At 42.2% G+C, this 24,911-nt stretch overlaps 2 protein-coding genes and 1 long non-coding RNA gene across 5 annotated transcripts; 2 read left to right on the top strand and 1 right to left on the bottom strand.

Annotated features, from left to right (window-relative positions):
* The first annotated feature begins 12 nt into the window (after window positions 1-12).
* fam78ba (family with sequence similarity 78 member Ba) lies at window positions 13-5,054 on the top strand. The gene is made up of 3 exons (XM_084911594.1): window positions 13-1,252; window positions 1,461-1,740; window positions 2,129-5,054. Exons 1-3 carry the CDS (start codon window positions 918-920, stop codon window positions 2,369-2,371), a joined length of 858 nt encoding a protein of 285 aa, XP_084767720.1. The 5' UTR covers window positions 13-917; the 3' UTR covers window positions 2,372-5,054.
* slc35a3b (solute carrier family 35 member A3b) lies at window positions 4,432-24,008 on the bottom strand. Of its 3 annotated transcripts, XM_084911592.1 has the most exons (8): window positions 23,842-24,008; window positions 12,175-12,386; window positions 11,836-11,990; window positions 10,384-10,506; window positions 10,057-10,231; window positions 8,783-8,901; window positions 8,541-8,674; window positions 4,432-6,585 (listed from the first exon to the last, which is right to left on the bottom strand). In XM_084911592.1, the coding sequence occupies exons 2-8, from the start codon at window positions 12,365-12,367 to the stop codon at window positions 6,492-6,494; spliced, it is 993 nt and encodes a 330-aa protein (XP_084767718.1). In that variant the 5' UTR covers window positions 12,368-12,386; window positions 23,842-24,008; the 3' UTR covers window positions 4,432-6,491. The 3 variants fall into 3 exon arrangements, with proteins under 3 accessions (XP_084767718.1, XP_084767717.1, XP_084767719.1); XM_084911591.1 differs by having other exon boundaries at window positions 8,541-8,901; XM_084911593.1 differs by lacking the exon at window positions 23,842-24,008 and having other exon boundaries at window positions 12,175-12,407.
* On the top strand, window positions 15,930-21,047 carry LOC146367341 (uncharacterized). Its single transcript, XR_014797535.1, has 3 exons — window positions 15,930-16,488; window positions 19,893-20,046; window positions 20,334-21,047. It is a non-coding gene; the product is annotated as an uncharacterized LOC146367341 (long non-coding RNA).
* Window positions 24,009-24,911: the final 903 nt, after the last annotated feature.

Here is a 24,911-nt window from a genome sequence, read left to right as displayed (position 1 = left end):
GCCCCTCCCTCCTCTACCTCCACACAGCATCAGCACCTCGAAACCGAACAACTCGACCCTCCGCGGGAAGAGGATGCTCTCCGGCCCGTGAGGCTGAGCGGCAACAACGAGATCGATAGCCTGACGGTATAGTCGCTGTTTCCCCGCCTGCACGTTTATGCCGCCTCGCTGCCTCCATTCATATTGCACCATTCATGCATCCCCAAGAATGGAAACTCGCTGCGAGGAAAGGGAAAAAAAAGAGAAACATTAAAATAACCCTCTGCGGCCCCGGTGGCTCGCTTTCGTAAGACATCGTCCTCGCTCGTTTTTTGGTGAAGCTTCCTTTTCATGGCGGGCTTAAAGTGATGAGGACCCCCGATTTTGGCTTGTGAGGGCGCCTCGCGAATGTAGGGCTAGTACGGGAAAAGCCGAGCAAACAAAAGGCATCCAGACCCCCTCCTCCTCTGACGCACCTGGCTGCCCTGTCGCCACTTGACATGACAGCGCAGAGCCGGGAGCAGAGCAGCAGGATCAAGGGGCACCGACGTGCGGCCGGACGTGCGGACTCGACGGGGAACACAGGAGCCTGCGGACGCTCGGCGGAGAGGCAGCAGCAGCAGCCCAGGGGAGGCCGGATTGCAGTTTCTGGGGACGAGCGCCAAGGGCAGTGCGGCAGTCAGCAGGCAGACCGGGGGGAGGAGGCTGCGAAGATCTGCGATACTTCCCCCCAAGTCAACACTGCTGTCTCACCTCCATATCATCCTAAAGATATTATGGTGGAAGTTTTCATTTTTCATCAATGGTGACTGTTGCTTATCCCCCTAGCTTTTTTTCTTCTTCTTCTCGCCCCTTTCTTCCTTTATCCAATCAGTGATTATGTGCAATTAAAGGATTAGATCTGCTCTTGAGGCAAGGGTGGAACCCTGAGGGGACTGATGTGCATACTGGCCAGGTATCATCGGCTCCCGTCTTCTCTGGCTTTGCTCATTCTGCTTGTCGCCTGCACTATGGGCTGTATTCAGAGCATCGCATGCAAGCCCCGCATCAGACGGGAGAACATTGTAGTGTATGAGGTGTCCGCCTCTATTGACCAGTGTCCCACCATCATTGAGGAGAACTCACCGATTGTGCTCCGCTACAAGACGCCTTACTTCAGGGCCTCAGCGGGAGTCGTGATGCCACCAGTGCCCCGCAACGAAACCTGGGTGGTGGGCTGGATCCAAGCTTGCACCCAGATGGAGTTCTACAATACCTATGGCGATATTGGCATGTAAGTGTGTAGAAGACGCCATCAAACTTCTCTTGCTTACTGTGGGCCTCTAAGGTGTGCATGTGATTCTCTCACACACACACACACACACAGACACATCTAGACCAAAACCCTGGACCTGGCACTGCCACACACACACACACACACACACAAAAACAAAGTCTCTCATCCTCTGCTTCTCTGTGTCCTCTTTTGTCCGCTGCTGCAGGTCCAGCTGGGAGTTACCAGAACTGCGAGAGGGTCGGGTCAAGGCCATCAGTGACTCGGATGGTGTCAGCTACCCCTGGTACGGCAACACCACAGAGACGGTCACCCTCACCGGCCCTACATCCAAACCGTCCCGTCTGACGGTCAGCATGAACGACAACTTCTACCCCAGTGTGACCTGGGCTGTCCCCATCAGCAACAGCAACACACCCATGCTGACCCACATCACCAGGGACCAGAGTTTCATCACCTGGTTGGTGGCCATGAACTCTGTCACGAAGGTAGGCCCAAAACACAGCGATCCCACCTTTGTTCCCACATCACGATAAGAGGGGAGGGGAGGGAGAAAAACAGCCGTATATCTTCAGAAACCACTCTCCCATTTCACACTGGCTATGATGTAATCACTTTCTCCTGCACTTTCCCAGTCTGGTGTAAAGTTACAAAATATCTCATCATTACCTTCAACTCTCCTGATGTAGCAGCGGCTTCAGAAGTCAGTCCAGCACAACATGTGAATCAGGATGTGTTGTCTTTTGAAAGAGATATTTTATTAAAGAACACGAGGAAAGCACGGCTGTTTTAGTTTTGTGTCAGCAGCTTGGTCTTAAATGATCATCAGCAAGCACATCGACCATATTAACACGATGGCTCTGTCTCCTCTTCCAGGAGCGTATAGTGTTGCAGACGGTGCGGTGGCGGATGCGGGTGGATATCGCCGTGGATCCAGACATGCCGCTGGGCTCTCGGGCCTCACTGGTGGGCCGCCCCTACCAGGAGCAACCGCACATCCTCAACTACCAGGAACCCATCCCTCCCAACGCGCTGGGGAGGCCGAACGCCAACGATGCCCAAGTGCTAATGTGGAGGCCGCGGAGAGGGGCGCCGCTCGTCGTCATACCGCCAAAATAAGAGAGTGAAATGTTTGCACACACAAAAATATGATTGTTCCCTTTTGGAAAAAAAAGAAGTGGAGGGGGGGTGTAAATGGATAGGAAAGTAAGCCCGATGGTTGCCCCCCCTCCACCCCTCCGTGGCTTCTTCTTCCTGAATGATTCAAATGGACTATCGCGATTAGCCGGTACGGATATTACATCTGGGATCTGACGTAGCACAAGAAGTCCACAGCAAACTATTTGTCAAGGACCTGGAGCTGCATCAAAGCTTGTTTGAACCCCCTCACATGCTTTGGACTGGAATATAGAGTTATGCCTGCCTTTTAGCTGAGAAGGAAAAGCTGTTTTTAGATGTATCGCAGAGGTATTAGACCACAACAAGAACTGCATCCTGCATCCTTATGTAGACCCTATTGCATGAGAATGAGAGGAACACACAAAAAAAACCTCTCCTTGGAGAACTTTCGAATAGCATTTGTTTTGTATAACTTGTTACCTGAAGACATTTTGATTGAAAAGTCAGCCAAAAAGAAAACAAAAAATACAGAGGGCTGGTAAACCTCATCAGTGCCAACAAAGGCCTTCAGCAATCTCAGTATTAAAGGATGTATACAGATCATTTAAAAGAGACAAAGTATTATACAAATCTTTTTAGGTGAAGAATAAACTCGTACATCGACCAGATTGTAACAACAGCACCCACTTGGCATAAAAGTCTGGGAGAAGAGAAAAAAAACAGCCTGCTGTAGTTTTCACTTGAGTTCTGCTAATACACCAAACTTACGCACCCAGCATAGTTTCTTGCCTCAGTTGTGCAGCTGATGCTGTTTTGTTTTTTTTTGGATGGGTGTCAGATTTGTCAGAGGGATGAGCCAGATCTGTTGCTACCTTAAATAAATAATGTCAGCTATGCGTTCAATAAGTGCAGCGTAAATGACTTGGAGCAGTGCCGGACAACAGATTTGAAACAAGAAGGCGATAGCAGTCGGCACATATATCACAGGTGGAGCGAGGCCAAACTGTCCCGAGGCTACATTTGATGTTGCACTACAATCCAGGGAATAGAAATGTACCCGTGATGGTTTTGCCGGTGTGAAACTAAGCCAGACACCATTTTAAAAAAGGGTTTTATTTGGATCCGTGCCAGCGCTGCTTCTGTGACGTCATACTGATTATTTGTCCGGCAGATTTCTGCAGATAAACACGCAGATGAAGACCGTCACTGCGTCGTGGCCACGGCCCGTCCTGGGCCTCCGTCCAGGTCCCTGCCTGCCACTCTGCACAAGTCACATGACTCATCTTCCATCTGTGCTTCTCTCCAGGTTCACACCTCACCTTCCCATATGCCCGCTCTCTTTTCTCCCCTGGCTGCACACCTCATACACGCAGGCTAGGGCCATACTGAAGTCACAAATCCTTTCTGAGATCCACAACTATGCAAACATTGTCTGTGTCTGGAATAAAACTGCTGGAAACACTGCAAAATTAACAGGAAAATAGGCTAAATGAGTTCTCCCACCAACGCCCTCCCATGTTATTTTATGCTGCTTTTATCTGCTGGGATCAATGTTGAATAAAAATGATTGTTGCTACTAATTAAAAAGTACACAGAGGTTAAAATAGGTCATATTAATTCAGTGTATCTTCATTGGTCACAGCACCTCGGCTCATTCAGCCATCTGTTGCTATAGAGACCGGTTTGGTTTTCCTGAGTGCACTGCAACTGGAACTGAAAAAAGAGAAAAAGAAAGAAAACGAAAAGAACTGTTCAAAATATTCATGGGTGTGCCGACATCTGTGTGCGAGGATTAGAGAGAGTGTATGTGTGGGGGCGCTCACACACACACACACACGCAGGTAGACTTTGATGTAAGATGAGATCAAGGCAGCGCTGGTTGTTTCAGCATAAAAAAAGAGTTTAATTTATTCATTTGTTGTTACATAAAAAGCTTTTCCTTTTGTTTTTCTGAATTTAAATAACCCTAAAACGAGCGCTTTTGATATACATGTTCAGACTGTGAGTAGCAAGGTCAAAGCAGTCGTTTCAGTTTTATGTGAAATTTCATCTCTTATTTCTTTTTAAAAAAAGGGAAAAAAGGACATTCAGCATCTTTGGACAGAGTTAACCCCTCCTCTTTGCAGCAAGTTTACTCCTCCTTCCACCACTAGATGGAAGTGCTGTCAAGGATTCGCCTCCCGTTTGCTTTGTAAATGAATACACAGTATTTCTTATCGCAGTTCTTTCGTTCCCAAACAATGTTTTTATTATTACTTAGAAAACCTCCCACTAATGTCAAAGAAAGAAAACACACAAACAAAAACCACACAAGCTCCTCGTACTGATAATACAAACAGCTCTTTTGCCCTTTCAGAAAAAATGTTCAAGTATAGGAAATAAAAATGTTTTTGCCCCTTCAAAACAAACTGAACACCACATGGACGGCAAGAACTGGTTATTTAAACAGACTAAATGACTGACTTATAGAAAGTTTACGAAAGGTCCCAAAGTGCCCAAATGTTTTTTCTTTGTGATTTACAATATATGCTTTGGTTTGTTTGTTTGTTTCTGAACGAAGACGTTATCTGTCTTATCCAGCATGTAACATCTGGTTTATGACTGAGGTTCTTTATTGTTTGCCATATCTATGTTGTTCTGTATGAAACAAAAAAAACAACAAAAAAAGATGAAGTCAGTCTGACCGCTTCGCAACATGTTTTAATTTTTCTACACACCGTGTTTGGCAGTGTCTGGAATATGTTAAATGTAATCTTAAGCGTACACTCAGCGGCAGCTTCATTAGGTACACCTGTCAGACTGCTCATTGGATATCTACGATCATCCAATCACATCGCAGCAACTCTGCGATTGGATATCTACGATCATCCAATCACATCGCAGCAACTCTGCACATTAGGACATGTAGACATAGGATGAACTGCTGAAAACTGAGTGTCAGAATGTGGAAGAACAGTGATTTCATTGACTTTGAACAGGCTGGTCTGAGTAATTCAGAAACTGCTGGTCTATTTTTACACACAACTATCTCTACAGTTCATAAAGAATGATCCAAACAGGTAAGAAAACTGTGCACAGTAGTGAAAATGCCTTGTTGAGTTCAGAGGAGAATGATCAGACTGCTTTGAAATGACAGGAAGACAACAGCGACTCGAATAAACACTTGTTACAGTCAAGGTAGGGAGAAGAGCATCTCTGAATGCATAACACATCAAACCTGCTGTCAGCTAAGAAACTGGGGTTACAGTTAATACATGATAGTTTTAGAGGTATTTTCCTGGCACGCTTTAAGCAGAACACAAGCACTTGTATGCATGACAGCCCTGAGTATTGTTGCTAAACCTGTCTATCCCTTAACGACCCATCTTCTGATGCTTCCAACAGGATAATCAACCCTGTCATGAAGCACAAATCATGTCAAACTGTTTTTTTTGAACATGACAGCTCGCTGTACTCAAACAGCCTCCAGTAGAGCACCTTTGCAATGTGGTGGAGGATCCAGACAGATTATAAAAATCTGATACGACGCGCTCCTTTTATTATTATTTTAGCACGTGCTTGTAGGGATCTAGTAAGTGCAATATGCTGTTGTGCTTTTTCAAAACTTCTCTGCTGATATCTAAAGAAACACTTTCCATTTGCCCCCGCGACCCTGAAAAGGATAAGCGGAAGCGAATGGATGGCTGGACTTTCCATTTGCACTAAAATTATGTGCCACTTCTTCAAAAGACGTGATCATTTTAAAATTACAATTCTTTAGCAACCCAAAGCTTAAATGTAGCATCTGTACCTCCTCAGGTGGAACGTCACAGTTCTAATACTGACACACATGAACTAGTTTCACATTAGTTTGCCAGCAAGGATAAGTTTTGCTTATCATGTCCTCCTGTTTGCCTTACCCTGTTTGCTTTTCTGTGCTGTTAAGTTTACCTGACATGCTCAAAACAATAGCTTTCACATGAGTCACTGATATGATCCACTTTGCACTTTTTCAGAGAAGGCCCACTTCCAAAAGACTGTATTTGCCAGTAACTTGTCTTTACTTTTTCTGTAATGAAATTGTTCATGTGGCAAATTCCTGGTCACAGTTCGTAGAGCCACAATTCACGCAAGTCTCTGATTACACTTTGTTGGTGCTGCTGCTGGCAGGTTTCTGCTCATAGCCGTAAAGAAATGTGGCAGCAATAACCAGCACTGCACCTAGAAAAAATACGCTGAGAGACACAGAGAAAAATAAAATGCATTAAGTTGGAAGCACAACACGTGAGGCCACTTGTGTGTATGACAGTTATCACTGTTACTATTACTAGTTCTGTGTGGAGCTTTGCCAAGATTTTGAATACAGTGCCTTTCAAAAACGTTGCTGCTGATTAGAAGATAGCGAAACAGTGGTTGCCCTCTTCAGGATTTCTTTCTTGTTATGTTATGACGTGACTTAATTCTGATTTTCCACATTGTTTTTGGAAAGCTGACATGTTCAGTACATTCATCACATGCAGGCCTAATTAATGCCAGACCAGCTGAATTGAGAAATTCCTTAAACAGAAGCTGGATGGTGAAGTGAAGTAGGCTAAAAGATCTCAAAAAGTCATCTATTAGTCTGGAAAGGGGTTACAAAGCCATTTCTAAGGCTTTAGAACTTCAGTGAACCACGGTGAGAGTCATTATCCACAAATGCAGAAAAATTACAACAGTGGTGAACCTTCTCAGCAGCAGCTATCCTACCAAAATTACTCCAAGATGATCAACGGTCACAAATGAACCTAGAAGACCATCTAAAGCAGAGTTAAACAACTCCAGGCCTCAAGTGCTGGTGTCCTGCAGGTTTTAATGATTAGTTTAGTACCAGGCCTCTGGAGAACTTCAAGACATGTTGAGGGGGTAATTTAGCCATTTAACTCAGCTGTGTTGGATCAAGGACACATCTAAAACGTGCAGGACACCGACACTTGAGGCCCGGAGTAGCCTACTCCTGGTCTAAAGAACTGCAGGCCTAACTTGTCTGACTTAAAGTCACTCCACAAGTGAACAACATAAAAGAGACTGTGCAAAAATAGCAACAGTGTGAGAGTCTAAGGCAAGAACCAGTGCTGACCAAAAGAACACAAAGACTCATTTTATATTTACCAAAAATATCTTGATGACTCCCAAGACTTTTTAGAAAATATTCTCTGACGAGACGAAAGGTGAACTTCTTGGAAGCTTTCATTCCTGTTACATGCTGTTACACAGCATCTCCTAAAAGAATTTCATACCAGCAGTCAAACATGGTGGTGGTGATGTTCGGGGGCTGTTTTTCTGCTTAAGGAATTGGACAACTTGCTGTACTTGATGGAACCATGAATTCTGCTCTGTAACATAAAATCCTGAAGAAGAATCTCCGGCCATGAGTTTATGCCCTGAAGCTCAAGGTGTCTCGGCTTATGCGGCATCACCATGTCTTGCAGTCCTTGCAGACTGCTTCTGCCGAAGGCGGCACAACCACTTATTACGTTTTAATAACTAACCCAGTTATTTACTTGGCTTATCTTTTCTAATTCTAAAATTCATTTGATGATCTGAAACATCTAAATTTAACAAATATGCAAAAAACTTCAAAATCAGGAAGGTGGCAAAAACTTTTCACTGTACAGTTTAACATGTTTGGAAGCAAAGACTTGCTGATTAGTATTAAAATAAGCCAGATTTTTATTAGTTAAAACCAAAAACGCTAAACTGGAGTTTGTGATGGAAGAACTATTTTTTAATCAACACAAAACCTGATGAAAATCCACAAATGTGAAGGTGGTCAGCGCAGGTCAGGTGACTGTTAAAAGACATCTGGATTCTGTTTTAACTGGTTTCCTGATAATCAGTGTCAGTTGCTGACACACAGGTAGGTCCAAAAGTTTTTGGATAATGATAGTTTTTAATAGCACGCCTCGTTACACCACCACAGTGGATTTTAAATCATCATTGTTTTCTGTAAAATAGACTGTGGTGTGTGGTGGACTGAATCTGACAAAAAAAGTTTCATTGTCAGAAACTTAAGGACCTAAATGTATTTCAGCCTGTAGTAAAGCTGCTAGATCAAAAAAAACCAAAAACCTCAAGAATATCATGTTTTCCACTGATAAAGTGTTAGCAAATTAATATTTTTTTTATTGTGCATAAGTGCGCTCGTGTTTACCTTGTGGGATTAAAGTCCTTCAACAGGAAATACGAAATGAGTGTAGACACCATGATTGATAGAGAAGTGGCAAATCCTTTGAGGATGTTGTCAGCATATTTAATGACTACAGCCACGATCAGCCCGCCAAGAGCCTGAAGACATGCAAACAACACAAAGGCAGACATCAACAACTCCACAAAGACTGCCATAAAACTCATGGCAGTCAAATGATCTACTGTAGTGAAACACGATGGCGCAACCTGTAAGACGACAACTATGCAGGTAATAGTGTTGTATCCCTGGAAAATCCCCTCCTGCTTCACGCGTTTGCCATCATACACCATCATGCCTATCAAGCCAAACACAAAGCTGAACAAACCTGAAAGAGACAAGAGAAAGTGATAAAGATCAGGTCCTTGCTGGGACAAGTAAGACAAAGGTGGTGTTTTAACTATGGAGCAATATAAGGCAAGAAGAACAAAAGGAAATGAGCCATAGCCATGCTGTCTTAAAGCAGACTGCAGTCCTGAGATGCCATCAAGTTTTATCAATATCCAGTCCATAAACTTATCTTGAACGTGCACCTCCTCTGTTCAATCTTTATTGTTATACACATAGAACAAAATATCTCAAGAAACTCACATCCATATGCCAAGAACAGTTTCATTTGCCAAATCACCAAATCAGTCTAATGTTGTGCTTGTACAAAGGTATATATGTATATATATGTATATATACATATATGTACACACACACACATATATATATGTATATATACCTTTGTACAAGCACAACAAAGGTTAGCGCAGTGTTTAAACGTGACCCAGTTATTTAGACTTATTGTTATCGCTGAACATGTCCTTCTGTTAGCACATTAACTTACCAATGGAGCCTGAGGCTTGTAAACGAAATGCTGTCCGAACTCTGTAGACACCCCTGGTATAAAATGAGATTTTCCCTGACTGAATTTCAACAGTTAAATGATGTTAAATTAGATACAGAGAAGTCTTGCATGTTGCACCATTTTTCATGCATACAGCTCTTATTTAATTTTGCACTGAATTTCTTATAATAGTCTCTCTTTAGTTTTATTTAGAGTCATGTTATTATTGGATACATTGTAGTCATTAAGCCGACCATGAACTCCTCTACATACCACAGTATTCTAGAGTCAAATGCAACCCCATCTGTCTGACAGCTAAATGATCCCTAGCGCAGCAGCGAATCACCAGCAGAACAGCTGAAAAATAAAAGAAGTCCAGACCTCAACCTGCCTGAAGTGCTGCACTTGTTAGAGTTCATTGAGGTTTGAACTCACTGTAAGACAGAGTAAAAATTCCTCTACAACAACGTGAGAGTCATTTTAAAAACAAGTGCTACAAGTTCTTGCTGTTAAAGGTGGTTCTGCAAGCTGCTAAATCGTGCGGTGTACTTTTTCACAGGAACTGCATAACTTTCTGAGAAAACGTTTGTTTGTAAGGAACCATACATTCCTCGCTCAGCCTGTCATATAAATGGAGGTATAGCCACTCACCCAGCTGTATATTACGAAGCCACAGACTCTGGCTTGTCTCTTTGAGGATCTTCTCAAAGTAAACTCCAGCAAAACCACTGGACACACAGGCCATCAGCACAGCGATCAGGCCCACAAACTGGGAGCTTGCAGACATTACATTCTGTTCAGAGTCACCCAGAGACTTGACGGGCAACTGTGAAGGTTGAAACACTGATGAGCATGTGCAAAGGCATAGGCTTTTATCAAAACACATGAATACACTGAGACTCATTTCACCAAAAAAAAACATTAGAAAGGTAGAAATGAAACATTAGTAATAATTGTGGTGACGGCGAGCGCTGTTACCTGCACCAAAGTGACCCCGGCCATGAGGAAGAGCAGGGAGAGCCACTGGTAGCTGCCTAACTTTTTCCCGAGCATGGAGACAGAGAACAAAGCTGTGGTGAGGATCTTCAACTGGTACGTGACCTGTTAGACACAAAAACACAAGTGATGCTTTAAGTAAATGATGGATTACTCCCATCCTCACTACAGCACATAAAAATTGATATAACACTTGTTATATCTGAGCCACAGGTATAACAAGTGTTACAGTAGAGTTGATCAATGTTGATTAAGTTCCTTCCTATGCTCCTTCTTTTTCTTAAATAACATCCTGTTGCTTTCGATTTCTTCTCTGCCATTTTTAATTTTTCCTGTTATTTACACTCTTACTTTTTCATTTTGACTGTGTCCACAATTATATTTCATGCTACAGTCATATTTTCCTATCTTTTATTGTGCTCTTCAAAGCATATCGCAACTCTGTTTTTCAGAGTGTTACAAACACAAACTTTATGGAATGGAAGAGACACGCCATTTCTAAGAATCCTCTCTGTGATAGATAAGAGGACACGTGTTTGCACTCCAGAAATATACATTGAACTTGTTGTGCTTCATTCCTATTGGGACAGCTTCATTTGCAAGGTTTTTGTCACTGAGTTGCTGTTAAAAGGATGATCTTAAATGTTCCCAAGTGCCTCTTATTCACTTTCTTCTTCAGGTTTTTTAGCGCTCAAGGACAAATGGGTAGTATTATTAATAGGGTAATAATAGTCTCACAATTCTACTTAAAAATGTTATTGCGTTATTCATTTATGTAAAGAACTGAGTATATGTGAAAAAGGACAGAAACTGGAACTGGATGTCATGAACGTATAAATCTTGGTGTTCATTTGAAAATGGTTACTTTGTGACAAAGAAGAAAAGTGAACATGGCCTTTTTACCAGCTAGTCGTCTGTATTTTTTTAAATTATTTTTTTTTATTAATTTTCCTAGTTCACAAAACAACTTCAGTCAGTTTGAATTGTTTTCCAAAGTATGTTTTTTTGGTTTATTGTTATTTTAGATCACTAGAGAGTTTGTTCACATCCAATTATAAATGTTATTTATAAAAAATATCATTTTAGAAATGAGGGATGTGAAGCTTTAATTTAAACAAACATATTTTATATGTTTTATGATTTTTTGCAGTGTTACAAAACTCAATAACTAGCATTTTCCTCTTTAATATTTACAGAATATAGCAGAGGGTATAGCTTTAGTACCACTTAAATTAATCAAACAAGCCTTATGAGATGAGAACAGATTACATCTGTGAGATAGATTTATGTAAATATTTACCAAGATATCCACTGTACATCGGGAATTCAGAAATGTACACAATACAAACCAGCCATGTGAAACCATAAAGAAACCAGTTCACGCACACAAACTCAGTGAGCTTGAACAAGCACATTCATTCATTTGTATGTAACCTGATAGGTGGCTGCGTCCAGGTTGGACAGGGCAACATAGAGCAGATTGTTCTGCAGAGTGTAGATCCCTGCAGGAACGGCCAGCTTTACGAGCTCCACGGGCTTGTTCAGAATCTCCTTGTTCAGCAGCTTGTACATTGCCGTCAAGCTAAAATCTGAGAGAAACAGAGAGAGCGCTGTCAGTAATTTAGAAAATGAGTGCTACAACTTCGTGCTGTTAAAGGTGGTTCTGCAACCTGCTAAATCATGTGGTGTACTTTTCAACCTATGAAGTTTATTAACAAGACTGGGGATTTTCTACCGAAGTAGGATCCAAAACTGATTTTCCTCCTTACTTACTGTTTTCACTGAAGATGAGGAGAGTGCACATAAAAATCTTGAGCACTTCAGCGGACACTACGGCAGAGGAGGCGAGGTAGCGAGGACCGTTCTCCTTCAGGGTACGGGAGTAGCGCATGGTAAGAACCAGCAGGGTGGTTTGCAGCACCAGAACCCCCAGAGACACATATTTTAGCCTGGAGGAAAGCACCATTGTGGAGGAATGTTTGACTCTGCAGAGAGACAGTGAAGGAGCCTTTTAGGGTGGACAGGAAGAAAATGAAAAAAAGAAGAGTGAACTGAAAGGTTCATTCAGCTTGTTCACACAAACATAAGGACTCACAAAGAGCGTCCTGACACGCTGAGCAAGGCTGCTGCAGTGTCCTTGAGCTAGAAATTGACTTCTGCCTCGAACACTTAAGAAGTTGCAGAAATGCATGAGACAACAGTGGAAGAGACTGAGGTTTAACAGGCTGTGACTGGTCCTTCACAAACACAGTCTAACAATAAAAAGTAATGGGGAACATGTCGGAAACAGCTGTCACCTTTCCTTTGTCTTGTTATTGGAAATCTGTCCTCCAGCAAGACAAGTGCAGATTTAGTGCAGGAGAGGAACGTGTCGGTCAACCACTGCTGAAACTGTTACACGACCAGCTGGAAAACCATAGCCTCCATCTACCCTGGCTAATGGAAACATCTTAACCTGGTTCGGGAACAGCACCATGCAGGACAGACGAGCTCTACAGAGGGTTGTGCGGTCAGCTGAGCGCACCATCCGCTCCGAGCTCCCTGACCTGCACTCAATCTACAGCAGGCGGTGCTGGACCAAGGCCAGGAAGATCGTGAAGGACCTCAGCCATCCCAACAACGGACTGTTCTCTCTGTTGAGGTCAGGAAAGCGATTCCGCTCCCTGAAGACCAACACAGAGAGACTGAGGAGGAGCTTCTTCCCGCAGGTGATACGGTCTCTCAATCACACCACCACACAGTACTGACCCACACATATAGTTCTTACACACACACTGGACATTCTGGACATTGTTTTTCACTTCATAACTTAAATCACTTTAAGCATATTTGCACTGCACAAGACACTAAATAATGTGGATTGCACAACACTGGTCATTATATTCTTCATTTCCAGTTAATACTTGTACAGCTGCTGTTATTGTATATATATATATTTATATGTCTTCATACATTCTTATATAGTTCTATACTGTGTATTGTGTATTTGTTGTACAGTTATTTTATTTTTCAACTTTAATTTATATATTTTATCTTATTCTTTCCCAGTTAAATTTACCCTTCATTCTAATTTGTGTTGTACAGTTATTTCATTTTTAACTTTAATTTTTATATTTTATTTTATTCCTTCCTAGTTAAATTTACCCTTTTTAATTTTCATATTTATTTCCTATCTTATTCATAGCCTTTTCTTTTTTTCTTTAGGTCACGAGCAGTTGTCTAAGCATTTCACTGCATATCGTACTGTGTATGACTTTGTACGTGACAAATAAAATTTGAATTTGAATTTGAATTTGAATTTAATGATATAGCTGTGCACTACTTATCCACACTCGCACCAGAATTCTAATAACATTCGATGGCAGCTGTCACAGGTGTCATTTATAAAAAAATACAAATCATTTCTCGTCTAAACTTGTCAGAGGTTTGTGGCTGAAAGATGAAAAAGCACAGCAAATTGTAAAGTCCTAAAATTTAAATAAATAATTTAAAATTAGGACGGATTTTACACATGAGTGAATTATACAACTGTGAACCTTTAGCTGACAGTGATGAGACAATTACTAACCCGTCTCCTGACTCTGGCATCTGGGGCGTCTGAAGAGAAACAGTCCTCATTCTTTTATCTTTTATTTCCAAATCGAGGCATCGTCCACTTGCCTTCACAAGACTCACAGAGTCAGCCCACCTTCAAGTAGTAGGAGGAACTGAGGGATCGTGCTCATTTTCTCACAAGGTGAAAGTGTGGGATCGGCTCAGGTGGACTGTTTGCACAGCACGATTATTACTTAATCCCTGTTAACAGCGAGGTCTCTGTTTCTCCACTGTCTTCAGACAATTACGCACACTGAATCTGACTCACACACAGTTTGCAGTTCCTTCTTGTTCTTACTGATTCATGACATCATCTCAAACAAACGGACCTCGAGCAAAAGTAATGTCAGAGCAAACTTGTGACTCTGTTATGCTGTGAAGCATTTATATGTGCTGTATTTGAACAGGAATTTAGTTTAAAAATTCTATTTAGTTTTTTCAAAAAGGGATGTACAACTAGCCAAGATGAACGCCTTGAAGTGGTGGCAGAGAAGGAGGTGCTATGTTTTCAGCACAGTGACCTCTTTATGTAGGAGCTCTGCTTAGCAGAGGGGCACGGCTGCACAGTCCCTCTCTGTTTCTGTGTGTGTCAGTGTGTGTGTGAGTGCCCTCCTTACAGCCTGCAGTATCTACACCCAACACACTCTGCCAACTCTCTCCAAGTATATTTCAAACTTTTTTTTTAGGTAGTGTCATCTGTGTTCTTGCTTATTCACGTCCATCCATCCACTTTCTTAAGTGATGGTCCTCTTCACACTCCCGATGACATCTATGGCCACTTTAGAATCACTAGTAAAGCTAACATGCATGTTGTCAGAGTGTAGGAGGAAGTACCTGGAGAGAACCCACCCAGACATGGGAGAGTGTGCAAACTCCACGCAAAAGAGCACCAGCTAGCTGGTGCATTCAAACCCAGGACCATGTTGCTGTGAGGTGACGATGCTAACCACTGCCAGCCCGAATATTACAGATGTAAATATGCTCACGCTTAACCTACATATGAATGAAAAGAAAATGGACAGTATACAGTATGTGATCGTGTCACGTTCAAATTAGTAACATCAGTAGTATTACAACCTTAAAAATGTCTCACTGTTACTGCTCAAGGTTTAAAAGATGTAAAGAAAGGTTATATTTCTATATGCAAACCAATTTAAAGCCAAACTTTTACCTAGATAAAGAAAACTATTCTCCACTAAGTCATATTAATTTTAATTTGAATACTTGAATGACTTAGACAAAACTATGATGTAATTACCATGAACAGTTCACCTTTCCGGCATTTTGCTACGTGCAAATAATATTGGTCTGCTGGCTGGTGGTGCAGTGGTTAGCGCTGTCGCCTCGCAGCAGCAGGAAGGTTCTGGTTGTGAAACAGCTGGTTGGCTCAAGCCTCTTTGAATTCAATTTGCATGTTTTCTAGGTGCTTCATGAATATCAGCTTAAATTGTTATCTGTCTCTCTGCGCTACCCCTGCGATGGATCTGGACCATGTTTATCTTTGTAACGTTGTATCTACGTCTCATATGGAGGGCAATAAATACATAAATACAAATACATAAGTGTGATGGCATCAGCCACACAGGGGTAAATTAGTCCATTTTTTACTTTATTAATTTGCTTTGCAGTTTTCTTCATTAATCATTTGGTTAAACCTAACACTGGTATTATGAGGCGCGCACATAGTAACATTGTGTGGTTTTTCTAAAATGTTTTGTTATATTAATTATGTTTCTCTTTCTTTGAGTTACCTGGGTTTGGGCGGTGGCTGTTTCCTGTCTGGGCAAAAGGCGTGGCTGAGGACTCTGGGAACAAAATGCCTGCTCAGCAGGACTAACCATGGGCTTACCAGGAGCAGGGGTGTTTTAGGTTTAGTTAGGTTATTCTGTGCTTAGTTAATATTAGTGTGTGTTTTTGTTTTCCCCCCCATTGTGTTCAAGTGGTTTGGCCAAATCATTATAAAAGCTACCCTCATGTGTCTTTGTAATTAGGTCAGTTTGTGAGTTAAGTTGTGTCTCACTTTGTTTTGTTTAAGTTTCTGGAAATTCTTTTTTGTAGAGTTATATTTAGTTGACCTCTTTTATGGGCCTGCTAAGTATGTTTTTGAATTTTGTTAATTTTGGACTTTTTGAGGGTTAAAATAAAGAAAACCCTTTTTGAAGATATTTTTTTGCCTGTGTCCTCTTTGCTTTGGCTGCTTGGTCCCTCACAATTGGTGGCAGCAGTGGGATCTGCCAGTTGAGGACACAGTTTTTTTTTTCTTTGAGGTTTTTTCACCCCCAGAAAAAAAGGAAAATGCATCGGGGAGGAAAGGTGGAAAAGAAGAAAGGAGTAACTGTTCAGAAGGAAGCTGATGCTGAGGAGGAAATTGGAGTCTCTGAAATGGTGGAGAGCACTGAGGTTGAAGAAAGGGAGCCATCTCTGTCAGATCTGATGTCAATATTGCAAGCTCATATGGGTCAACAGGAGGCTCGGGAAGCAAGGCAAGAAGAGGTAACTGCACGACAAGAACAAAAATTCAAAGCATTGCAACATCAATTTCAGCTTTTACAGTTAGAGGTGCAGTCCCGGACATCACCAGTACCAGAGCTACCATTACCTACCACAGAGTCACCAGAGTCAAGGGAGCTACCTCACATTTCTAGTTCTCCTCAAGCTCAAGCTGAATCCAGTCAGTCATTATCAGGTCAGTTTTCATTGCATGAACCCAGACTGGAAAAGTTGACTGATAGTGATGATATTGAGCATTTTTGACTACATTTGAACGCATTGCCTTAGCATATCGTTGGGAAAAAACAGACTGGGTTTTTCGATTAATACCACTGCTAACGGGCAAGGCAAGAGGGGCATACGTTCATATGGATATTGATGACTCTCTCAGCTATGACAAAGTTAAAGCTGCAATTTTGTCCAAGTATGATGTTAACCCTGAGACCTACAGGCAGCGATTCCGTTCACTGGAAGTCAGGCTTGATGAGAACCCTAAGGAGTTGTATGCTCGACTTAAAGATCTGTATGGGAAATGGATTCAGCCAAAAGGTAAAACGAACCAAGAAATTGGTGAAATAATCATCCTTGAACAATATTTGAGAATGTTGTCCCCTGAGCTACAGCTTTGGATTCGAGAGCACAATCCGTCTTCTGCAGTGAAGGCAGCTGAGCTGGCAGAAGTGTTTGTAGCTGCCAGGAGGAAAGGGCAACCTTGGACCTGTAATGCAAAAGGAAGGCCCCAAATCAGCCCAGATGTATCATCAAAAGCCATTGTCAGCAGATAAAACTCCTGTGGGTGAGAACCAGTTTGCTGGCAGACTATTAAAAAATTCAAAAAAGATCTTTTGTTACCTCTGTGGGTTAGAGGGCCACACAAAGCCAATGTGCCCAAAAACCTCAGCTAAGATGGTTCAAATGTGTTTCATGCCACGTTCACATGCTGAACATGGGCTCCAGTGTGACCAGACTGTTAAAATGATAAAAATTGAAGCTAATGGAACAACTTTAAGAGCTTTGCTTGATTCTGGCAGTTCTCGTACACTGATACACAGAGATTTTGTGCCCCCCAATATTGTCCGTGTTAGTGACACCATCCCCATTTGTTGTGTGCATGGAGATGAGAAGATGTACTCAACAGCTGACATGTACATTAAAGTGAATGGACAGACTTACCTTTTAAATGTTGGGGTGGTTGATAACCTGCCTTATTCAGCTATTCTGGGACGAGATTTTCCAGTGCTTTTTGATTTGTTGGAGTCAGACCAGAATCATCAATGCAATGTGGCTGTTACTAGAGCCCAAGCTCAAAAATCTAGTGAAACCTCAGAAGTTTTCAGTGCCTTGCCATTTTTTAATGAGGAATGGGAAGTTGCACCTGGGAAGCCTCGGAAAAGTCGCAGACAGAGGAGACAGGAGAAGTTCCAGCATACTATAGTACACCCAGAAATGCATACTGACCCAGACTTGCCTTTAGGACTTCAAATTCCTGGCAATATAATAGAGCTGCAAAAAACTGATCCTAGTTTAGCTTCCTGTTTTCAGCGAGCGATAGACAAGGACCAAGTAGAGGAGGGAGGCATTAACAAAAGTGACTATGTCTTGCAAAATGGCATACTTTACCATCAGGTGGGCTCACTTCTGAAGCTAGTGGTCCCCCAAGAAGTTAGAGAAACAGTGCTTAATCTGGGACACTCTATTCCTTGGGCTGGCCACCTTGGTAAGCACAAAACCACAGCTCGTATTAAACAACATTTTTTTCTGGCCTGGCCTCCATAGAGATGTAGCCTACTTCTGTAAGAGCTGTCCTCAGTGCCAGATGACATCCTCCAAAGTCCCTTCCAAAGCTCCACTCCAACCACTGCCTATTATTGGTACCCCATTTGAGCGCCTCGGAATGGATATTGTTGGACCCGTTGAAAAGAGTAAGTCAGGGAATCGCTATATGCTTGTAATCACTGATTATGCAACTAAATATCCAGAGGTCTTCCCACTGAAATCCATCAAGGCAAAATCAGTAGCTTTCTGCCTTGTACAGCTCTTCGCAAGAGTAGGGTTCCCACAGGAAATACTGACTGATCAGGGGAGTAACTTTATGTCCAACTTACTAAAACAGGTGTACAAGCTGCTGGGCATTAGAAGCCTGAGGACCACCCCATACCATCCTCAGACTGATGGGCTAACAGAACGGTTCAATCAGACTCTGAAGCAGATGCTCCGGAAGGTGGTAGATAAGAATGGTGCTGATTGGGATCAGTGGCTTCCTTATCTTCTCTTTGCCTACAGGGAAGTGCCACAAGCCTCCACTGGTTTCTCTCCGTTCGAACTTTTGTATGGGTATGAGGTACAAGGACCTCTAGCCCTGTTAAGAAACATCTGGGAGGGAGGCAAGGAAAAGATGGACTCTGTTAACATTGTTTCCTATGTTGTGCAGATGAGGGAGCGACTGCAGAAAATGAGTGAGCTTGCTCAGTCAAATATGACCAAAATCCAGCAGAAGTTTTGGTATGACCGAGCAGCTCGTCAGAGGTCTTTTAGTCCTGGACAAAAGGTGTTGGTGCTCCTCCCCACTGACAACAACAAGCTATTGGCTAAGTGGCAAGGGCCCTTTGAGGTTCAGAAGAAATTGGGGTCCACTACTTACCAAGTGTTCATCCCTGGAAAGCCATGCTCCAGCAGGGTTCTGCACATAAATCTATTGAAGGAATGGGCGCAGCGCCCTGAAAAGACAGCAGAGGTGATGCTCATAAGGGGTGTGCCAGAGGAAGAAGAAGTTGGTGAGCAATACTTGCCTTCTGCTGATGTGGTAGATGTTGACCTTAGTCATCTGCCAGATGATAAACAGCTTCAGGTGAGAGCTGCATGCAACTCTGAGGTGCTTCAAGTGAATCCTGGCCGAACAGATATTGTTGACCATGACATTGTCATTAAAGAGGGCGTCTCAGTAAAGCGTTTGAGCTACAGGATCCCTGAACGTCTGCTGATATCCCTGAAGACGGAAATTGACCTCATGTTGTCCTTGGGGATCATCGAGCCATCAAAGAGTGAGTGGTGTAATCCGGTGGTCCTGGTGCCAAAGAAGGATGAAAGCATGAGGTTCTGTATAGACTTCAGGTACCTAAACTCAATATCACTGTTTGATTCATACCCCACGCCACGCATTGATGATTTGCTGGAACGGCTGGGGAAGGCAAAGTACTTGACCTGTGCAAGGGATATTGGCAGGTGCCACTCACGGAGCGATCAAAGAAGTTGACTGCCTTTCGAACACCTTGGGGTCTCTTCCAATTTACAGTGATGCCATTCGGGCTGCATGGGGCTCCAGCAACCTTTCAGAGATTAATGGACCAAGTACTATGTGGTTTCTCAGATTTTGCATCTGCATATCTTGATGATATTGTCATCTACAGCACCACATGGGAGGAACACTTGGAACATCTGCATGCTGTCTTCGACCGTCTTGGCACTGCTGGGTTGACGGTGAACCCCTCCAAGTGTGTTTTTGCTTCTGCTGAGACTGCGTACCTGGGCCATGTGATCGGGAATGGGGTGATCAAGCCTCAGGTCAGTAAGATCCAAGCCATTGAGTCTTGTCCTCTCCCACAGACAAGGAAGCAACTAAGATCCTTTTTGGGCATGGCAGGCTTTTATTGTCGGTTCATACCACGATTCTCCACCAGGGCAGCTCCACTAACGGACTTGATAGGCATCAAGTGTCCTAATCAGATTAACTGGACAGAGGAGGCTATAGCAGCTTTCAAGGACATCAGTCAATCACTGAGTAGTGAACCAGTTTTGTACAGTCCAGACTTTAATGAGCCCTTTTTCCTTCAAACTGATGCATCTCATAGGGGTCTGGGAGCAGTGCTACTTCAAGGTTTGGAAGGAGAACGTCATCCTGTTGCTTATATCAGCCGAAAGCTGTTCCCAAGAGAGGTTCGGTATTCAACAGTGGAAAAGGAGGCCCTTGCCATCAAGTGGGCCCTTGATTCCTTCAGGTACTACCTTCTTGGAAGAGAATTCACCCTGGAGACGGATCACAGTGCACTTCAGTGGATGGAAAAGATGAAAGATAAGAACGGAAGGATCACAAGATGGTACCTTGCTCTGCAACCTTTCCGGTTTGTCATCAAGCACATTCCTGGGAAGAACAACGTTACCGCCGACTTCCTCTCTCGCTGTACCAGCGAGAGTCCTGAAGAGGGGGTGTGTGTGATGGCATCAGCCACACAGGGGTAAATTAGTCCATTTTTTACTTTATTAATTTGCTTTGCAGTTTTCTTCATTAATCATTTGGTTAAACCTAACACTGGTATTATGAGGCGCGCACATAGTAACATTGTGTGGTTTTTCTAAAATGTTTTGTTATATTAATTATGTTTCTCTTTCTTTGAGTTACCTGGGTTTGGGCGGTGGCTGTTTCCTGTCTGGGCAAAAGGCGTGGCTGAGGACTCTGGGAACAAAATGCCTGCTCAGCAGGACTAACCATGGGCTTACCAGGAGCAGGGGTGTTTTAGGTTTAGTTAGGTTATTCTGTGCTTAGTTAATATTAGTGTGTGTTTTTGTTTCCCCCCCCATTGTGTTCAAGTGGTTTGGCCAAATCATTATAAAAGCTACCCTCATGTGTCTTTGTAATTAGGTCAGTTTGTGAGTTAAGTTGTGTCTCACTTTGTTTTGTTTAAGTTTCTGGAAATTCTTTTTTGTAGAGTTATATTTAGTTGACCTCTTTTATGGGCCTGCTAAGTATGTTTTTGAATTTTGTTAATTTTGGACTTTTTGAGGGTTAAAATAAAGAAAACCCTTTTTGAAGATATTTTTTTGCCTGTGTCCTCTTTGCTTTGGCTGCTTGGTCCCTCACAATAAGGAATGATAAAGAATTGGAGACTGAGGCAAAGAGTGACTCAGACCCTACCAACCTTCAGACGTCACTTTTATTCTGACCAATACTACACACCTGTAAATCTTTCTGATTGCATTTTGCTTTCCTGTTTGGAGGAGTTGGAAATTCTGCCCACAGACAGACTTACAGTACTGTGCAAAATTCTCGAGTCACACTTAATTTTTTGTGTTTTATATAGAAAATGGGAACTAGGGCCAACTATTTATTGAAAGATGCAAACTGAACATACAGCATATAAGGCAAAAATAGAGCTTGTACACTTCTAACTAGCTTGACTCCCAACAGAGCCTTACAGTTTCTTCAGACCTTCTCCTCCTTGATGATCATTTAAACCAAATATTTAAATTTTACTGATGAGGCTTCAGTGAACAGTAGGATCAGCTGAAGGGCCAGATGCATCTTGCAGGTCCTGTTTGAGGTCTTTGCTGGATTTTCCTATTTTTTAAGGACATGAATCTCAGATACTGATGATCTGCGGTAGATAGTTTTTCAGGGCAGATGCTTTTTCCCTTGTCCTCCACTTGTTTGATCGCCTCACATTTTTCTAAGAACACACTGTACACGATGTTGAGATATCCCATGTTTTCAGCTTATAGTTCTTTGGGAATCACCTTATTGGTACAAAAATATTATTTTATTTCTGTCAAACTCTGCTATTTGTGGTGTTTTTCACTGATTCAATTAAAAATGTTGACTTTTCTTAAAAGGGGATGCCTAAAGATACAATTTAAAGTTGGTTCTTTTCTACGTTATCTGTTTTGTGTAGATACAACACTGGTTCATCCTTAAACTTAGGTGCCTCTTTATGCTTGAATCATTCATAGGTCAGTGTAAAGTGACTTAACAAACCAATTTCTCTGAAAATAAAAAGATGGATGTTGAAAGACCTTAGAAAGCCTGGAGGTCTGCTGTTCAAGGCCCCTTTAAAAGTTAGAATAAACTCTGCAAATATATAGAAAAAATATATAGAAATGGGCAGTGACTCAAGACTTTTGTACAGTACTGTAAACACATGTCAGAGTACCCGTAACTCATGATACCCTGGTGACAGCTACTGTAACAGGAAGTACACCAGGAGGTTTTAAGTGCTTTAGCACACATACAGATTGGGAATGTGAAAAGACCAACATTGCTATCACAGCTGGTAAATATACAGTAGATGAGACTATTTAGAAATACAAATTCATTAATGAAACACATTTCCTACAGTAAAAAAAAAAAAGATATTTAAAGTTATCTGCAACAGAATAATGAGACATCAACATTAATTTGTCACAGACTTATCAACAACCCACGCAGATTCACACTAGACAACAGGAAATCTTTTGCCAGCTCCTTGAAATGAGTTTATGAACAGCTCTTCTCTGCCATAGAGAGCATCTCATTGAGCATCACTGAGTATCAAGCTGTCACTCAACAGTCAGGTTCAGCTCAGCATTGAGATCAAGTTACAAACTGAGCAGTTTACACTTTTTTAACTTTTTCAAGACACATTATCAGTTTAAGACGTGCGTGCGCTTTTTCGTTTGGGGGGCGAATATCTCAAACGCACAGTTCTGGATACGAATGATCTATACGTCTGCTTGCCTGTCTGAGTGCTGATTGTTTGATGAGTGGGCCGGAAAGGAGCGACAGCGGAGTTCACCGGGAACGGGAGAAGCAAGAATCATAAAAAAATAAAGCACGAAAAAGCACAGACGGTGAACACTTTTAATTCCTTTCAGCACTCGCTCCCACTTCAGGGACTGACGGGCGGACCGACAACAGCACCAGGAAGAGTGACACACAAACCGGTTATTCCGGTTTGATTCTGAAGCTGATAGACAACAAACGCTCTCCGCACGCTCACGGGAACTCCGAAACTGCCAACGCACTACTCCCGCTCAAGCGCATAAACCCGGACTCAAAGGGACAGTGTTTGGAGACGTTGTGCCACATTTGGGGGCTTTTAGATTTTCAGAGAATTCACTACAACAGGACAGGGTAGCACAGCACTGGCAGAACTTCCAAGTCAGTGTGAAGAAATGAAGTCTAAAGTGGAGCTTTGCTCTGCTGGTATCTTGAGAAACGGAGTAATATTACATATAGTGGCGTGGAGCAGAGCTGACCTCCATCACCAGAAAACTTTGACGTATTTGTTTGGCGGTAGTCAAGCTGAGCAAACATCACACTCGTAAGGGTGCGGACCTGTTGAAGGGCAAACCCACATGTGAAGGGAAGGTGTGAGAGTTAGAGTGAGTGAATGCCCCGTTGTTAAATTAAAGACGTATGTGCTGGTTATGGTTCCCCCAAATGTTGCTGATAGTGAAACACGGTGTCTCTGAAGGCATCTTCACAGATTTAAAAAGGAAGCAGAAGGTGTTCACTGTTAAAGTTAGCCACAAAAGATGTCTCCGCAGACAATCGGATGTTTAACAGGCTTTTTTTAAACAGCAAGTTCTTATCTCGGTGAAACTTACCTGTGGGTCTGGAGCTCAGCTTAGGGTGTAGATGACAGGATGTGGGCGCCCACTCACTTGATGGTCCTGTCCTCGCTTTTCTCTTTACTAAAGATTGACTCTCATGGCGCTAAACTAACAGTCAGCATAGCTGTCTCAGCTGTAATTTAAGGCACGCTTTTGGTTTTTACGCATATAGCAGACGCGGTGACTCCTCCTCTGGAGGCTACACTCAATGAATGAACCCACGTGTAGCTGAGGAGGACTCAGTTTAGAAGTTTGGTGACACCTGCCGAAATATGACAAAGTAAACAAGAATACACCGAGGGGGGAACAGTTTCACACCAAAGGCCCCTCTTTTGTCCTCAACATATGTAATAGATTTTTTTAAATATACATAATAAAATGTAATAAATATCCCTAACAAAGGCTAATCACTAAAACGATATTCACATGCACAGCTTTACACCATACTGGGCTGTAAAAAAATAATAATTCAGATATTATCAGTAATTTAAAAATTCATACATCGAAGGAACTTGCTTTAAAACAGATTTGCTACATAAGTACATTTATTCTTTAATTACTGTTATTTCTATAACTCTAATAATAACAACCTAGAGTGACTTTCCAATCACATTTGATATTTGGGAGTAAGCAAACTATTACATTAGTATTAAAAAATTATTATTTTAAAAAACCACGAGGTGTTTCTGTTACAATAAAACACGGTAGCACAGATGATAGCTGAGGTTTGGCAAATGTGATTACTGTGGGGTAGAGGAAACTGTAGAACATGTCATGTTGCAGTGTCAGAGGTATCAGGTTGAGAGGAGACATTTGATTCAAAATCTTAGTAACCTAAAAATCAAACTGGATCTGGTTGATTTGTTGCGAAAGGAATCGGGAAGTAAAAGTTATCAGGCCTTATTTCAGTTTTTAAAAGAGGGGAACCTGTTTGGCAGGATTTGAGAATTTTTTTTTTTTTTTTTTTTTTTTTGAGCGTCGTTCCAGACCATACTCCATACCAGTTGGTGGCGGTAATGCACCTTTCAATTGTTTGCCAACCGCCAATATAACTGTAAGAAAGA

The sequence above is a fragment of the Perissodus microlepis genome, chromosome 18, assembly GCF_051167445.1.
Source record: "Perissodus microlepis isolate ML-2025 ecotype Zambia chromosome 18, ASM5116744v1, whole genome shotgun sequence".
In the NCBI taxonomy this organism is placed as follows: domain Eukaryota; kingdom Metazoa; phylum Chordata; class Actinopteri; order Cichliformes; family Cichlidae; genus Perissodus; species Perissodus microlepis.
Note: the sequence above shows the minus strand (reverse complement) of the source record. Positions and strands in the feature narration are given on the sequence as shown.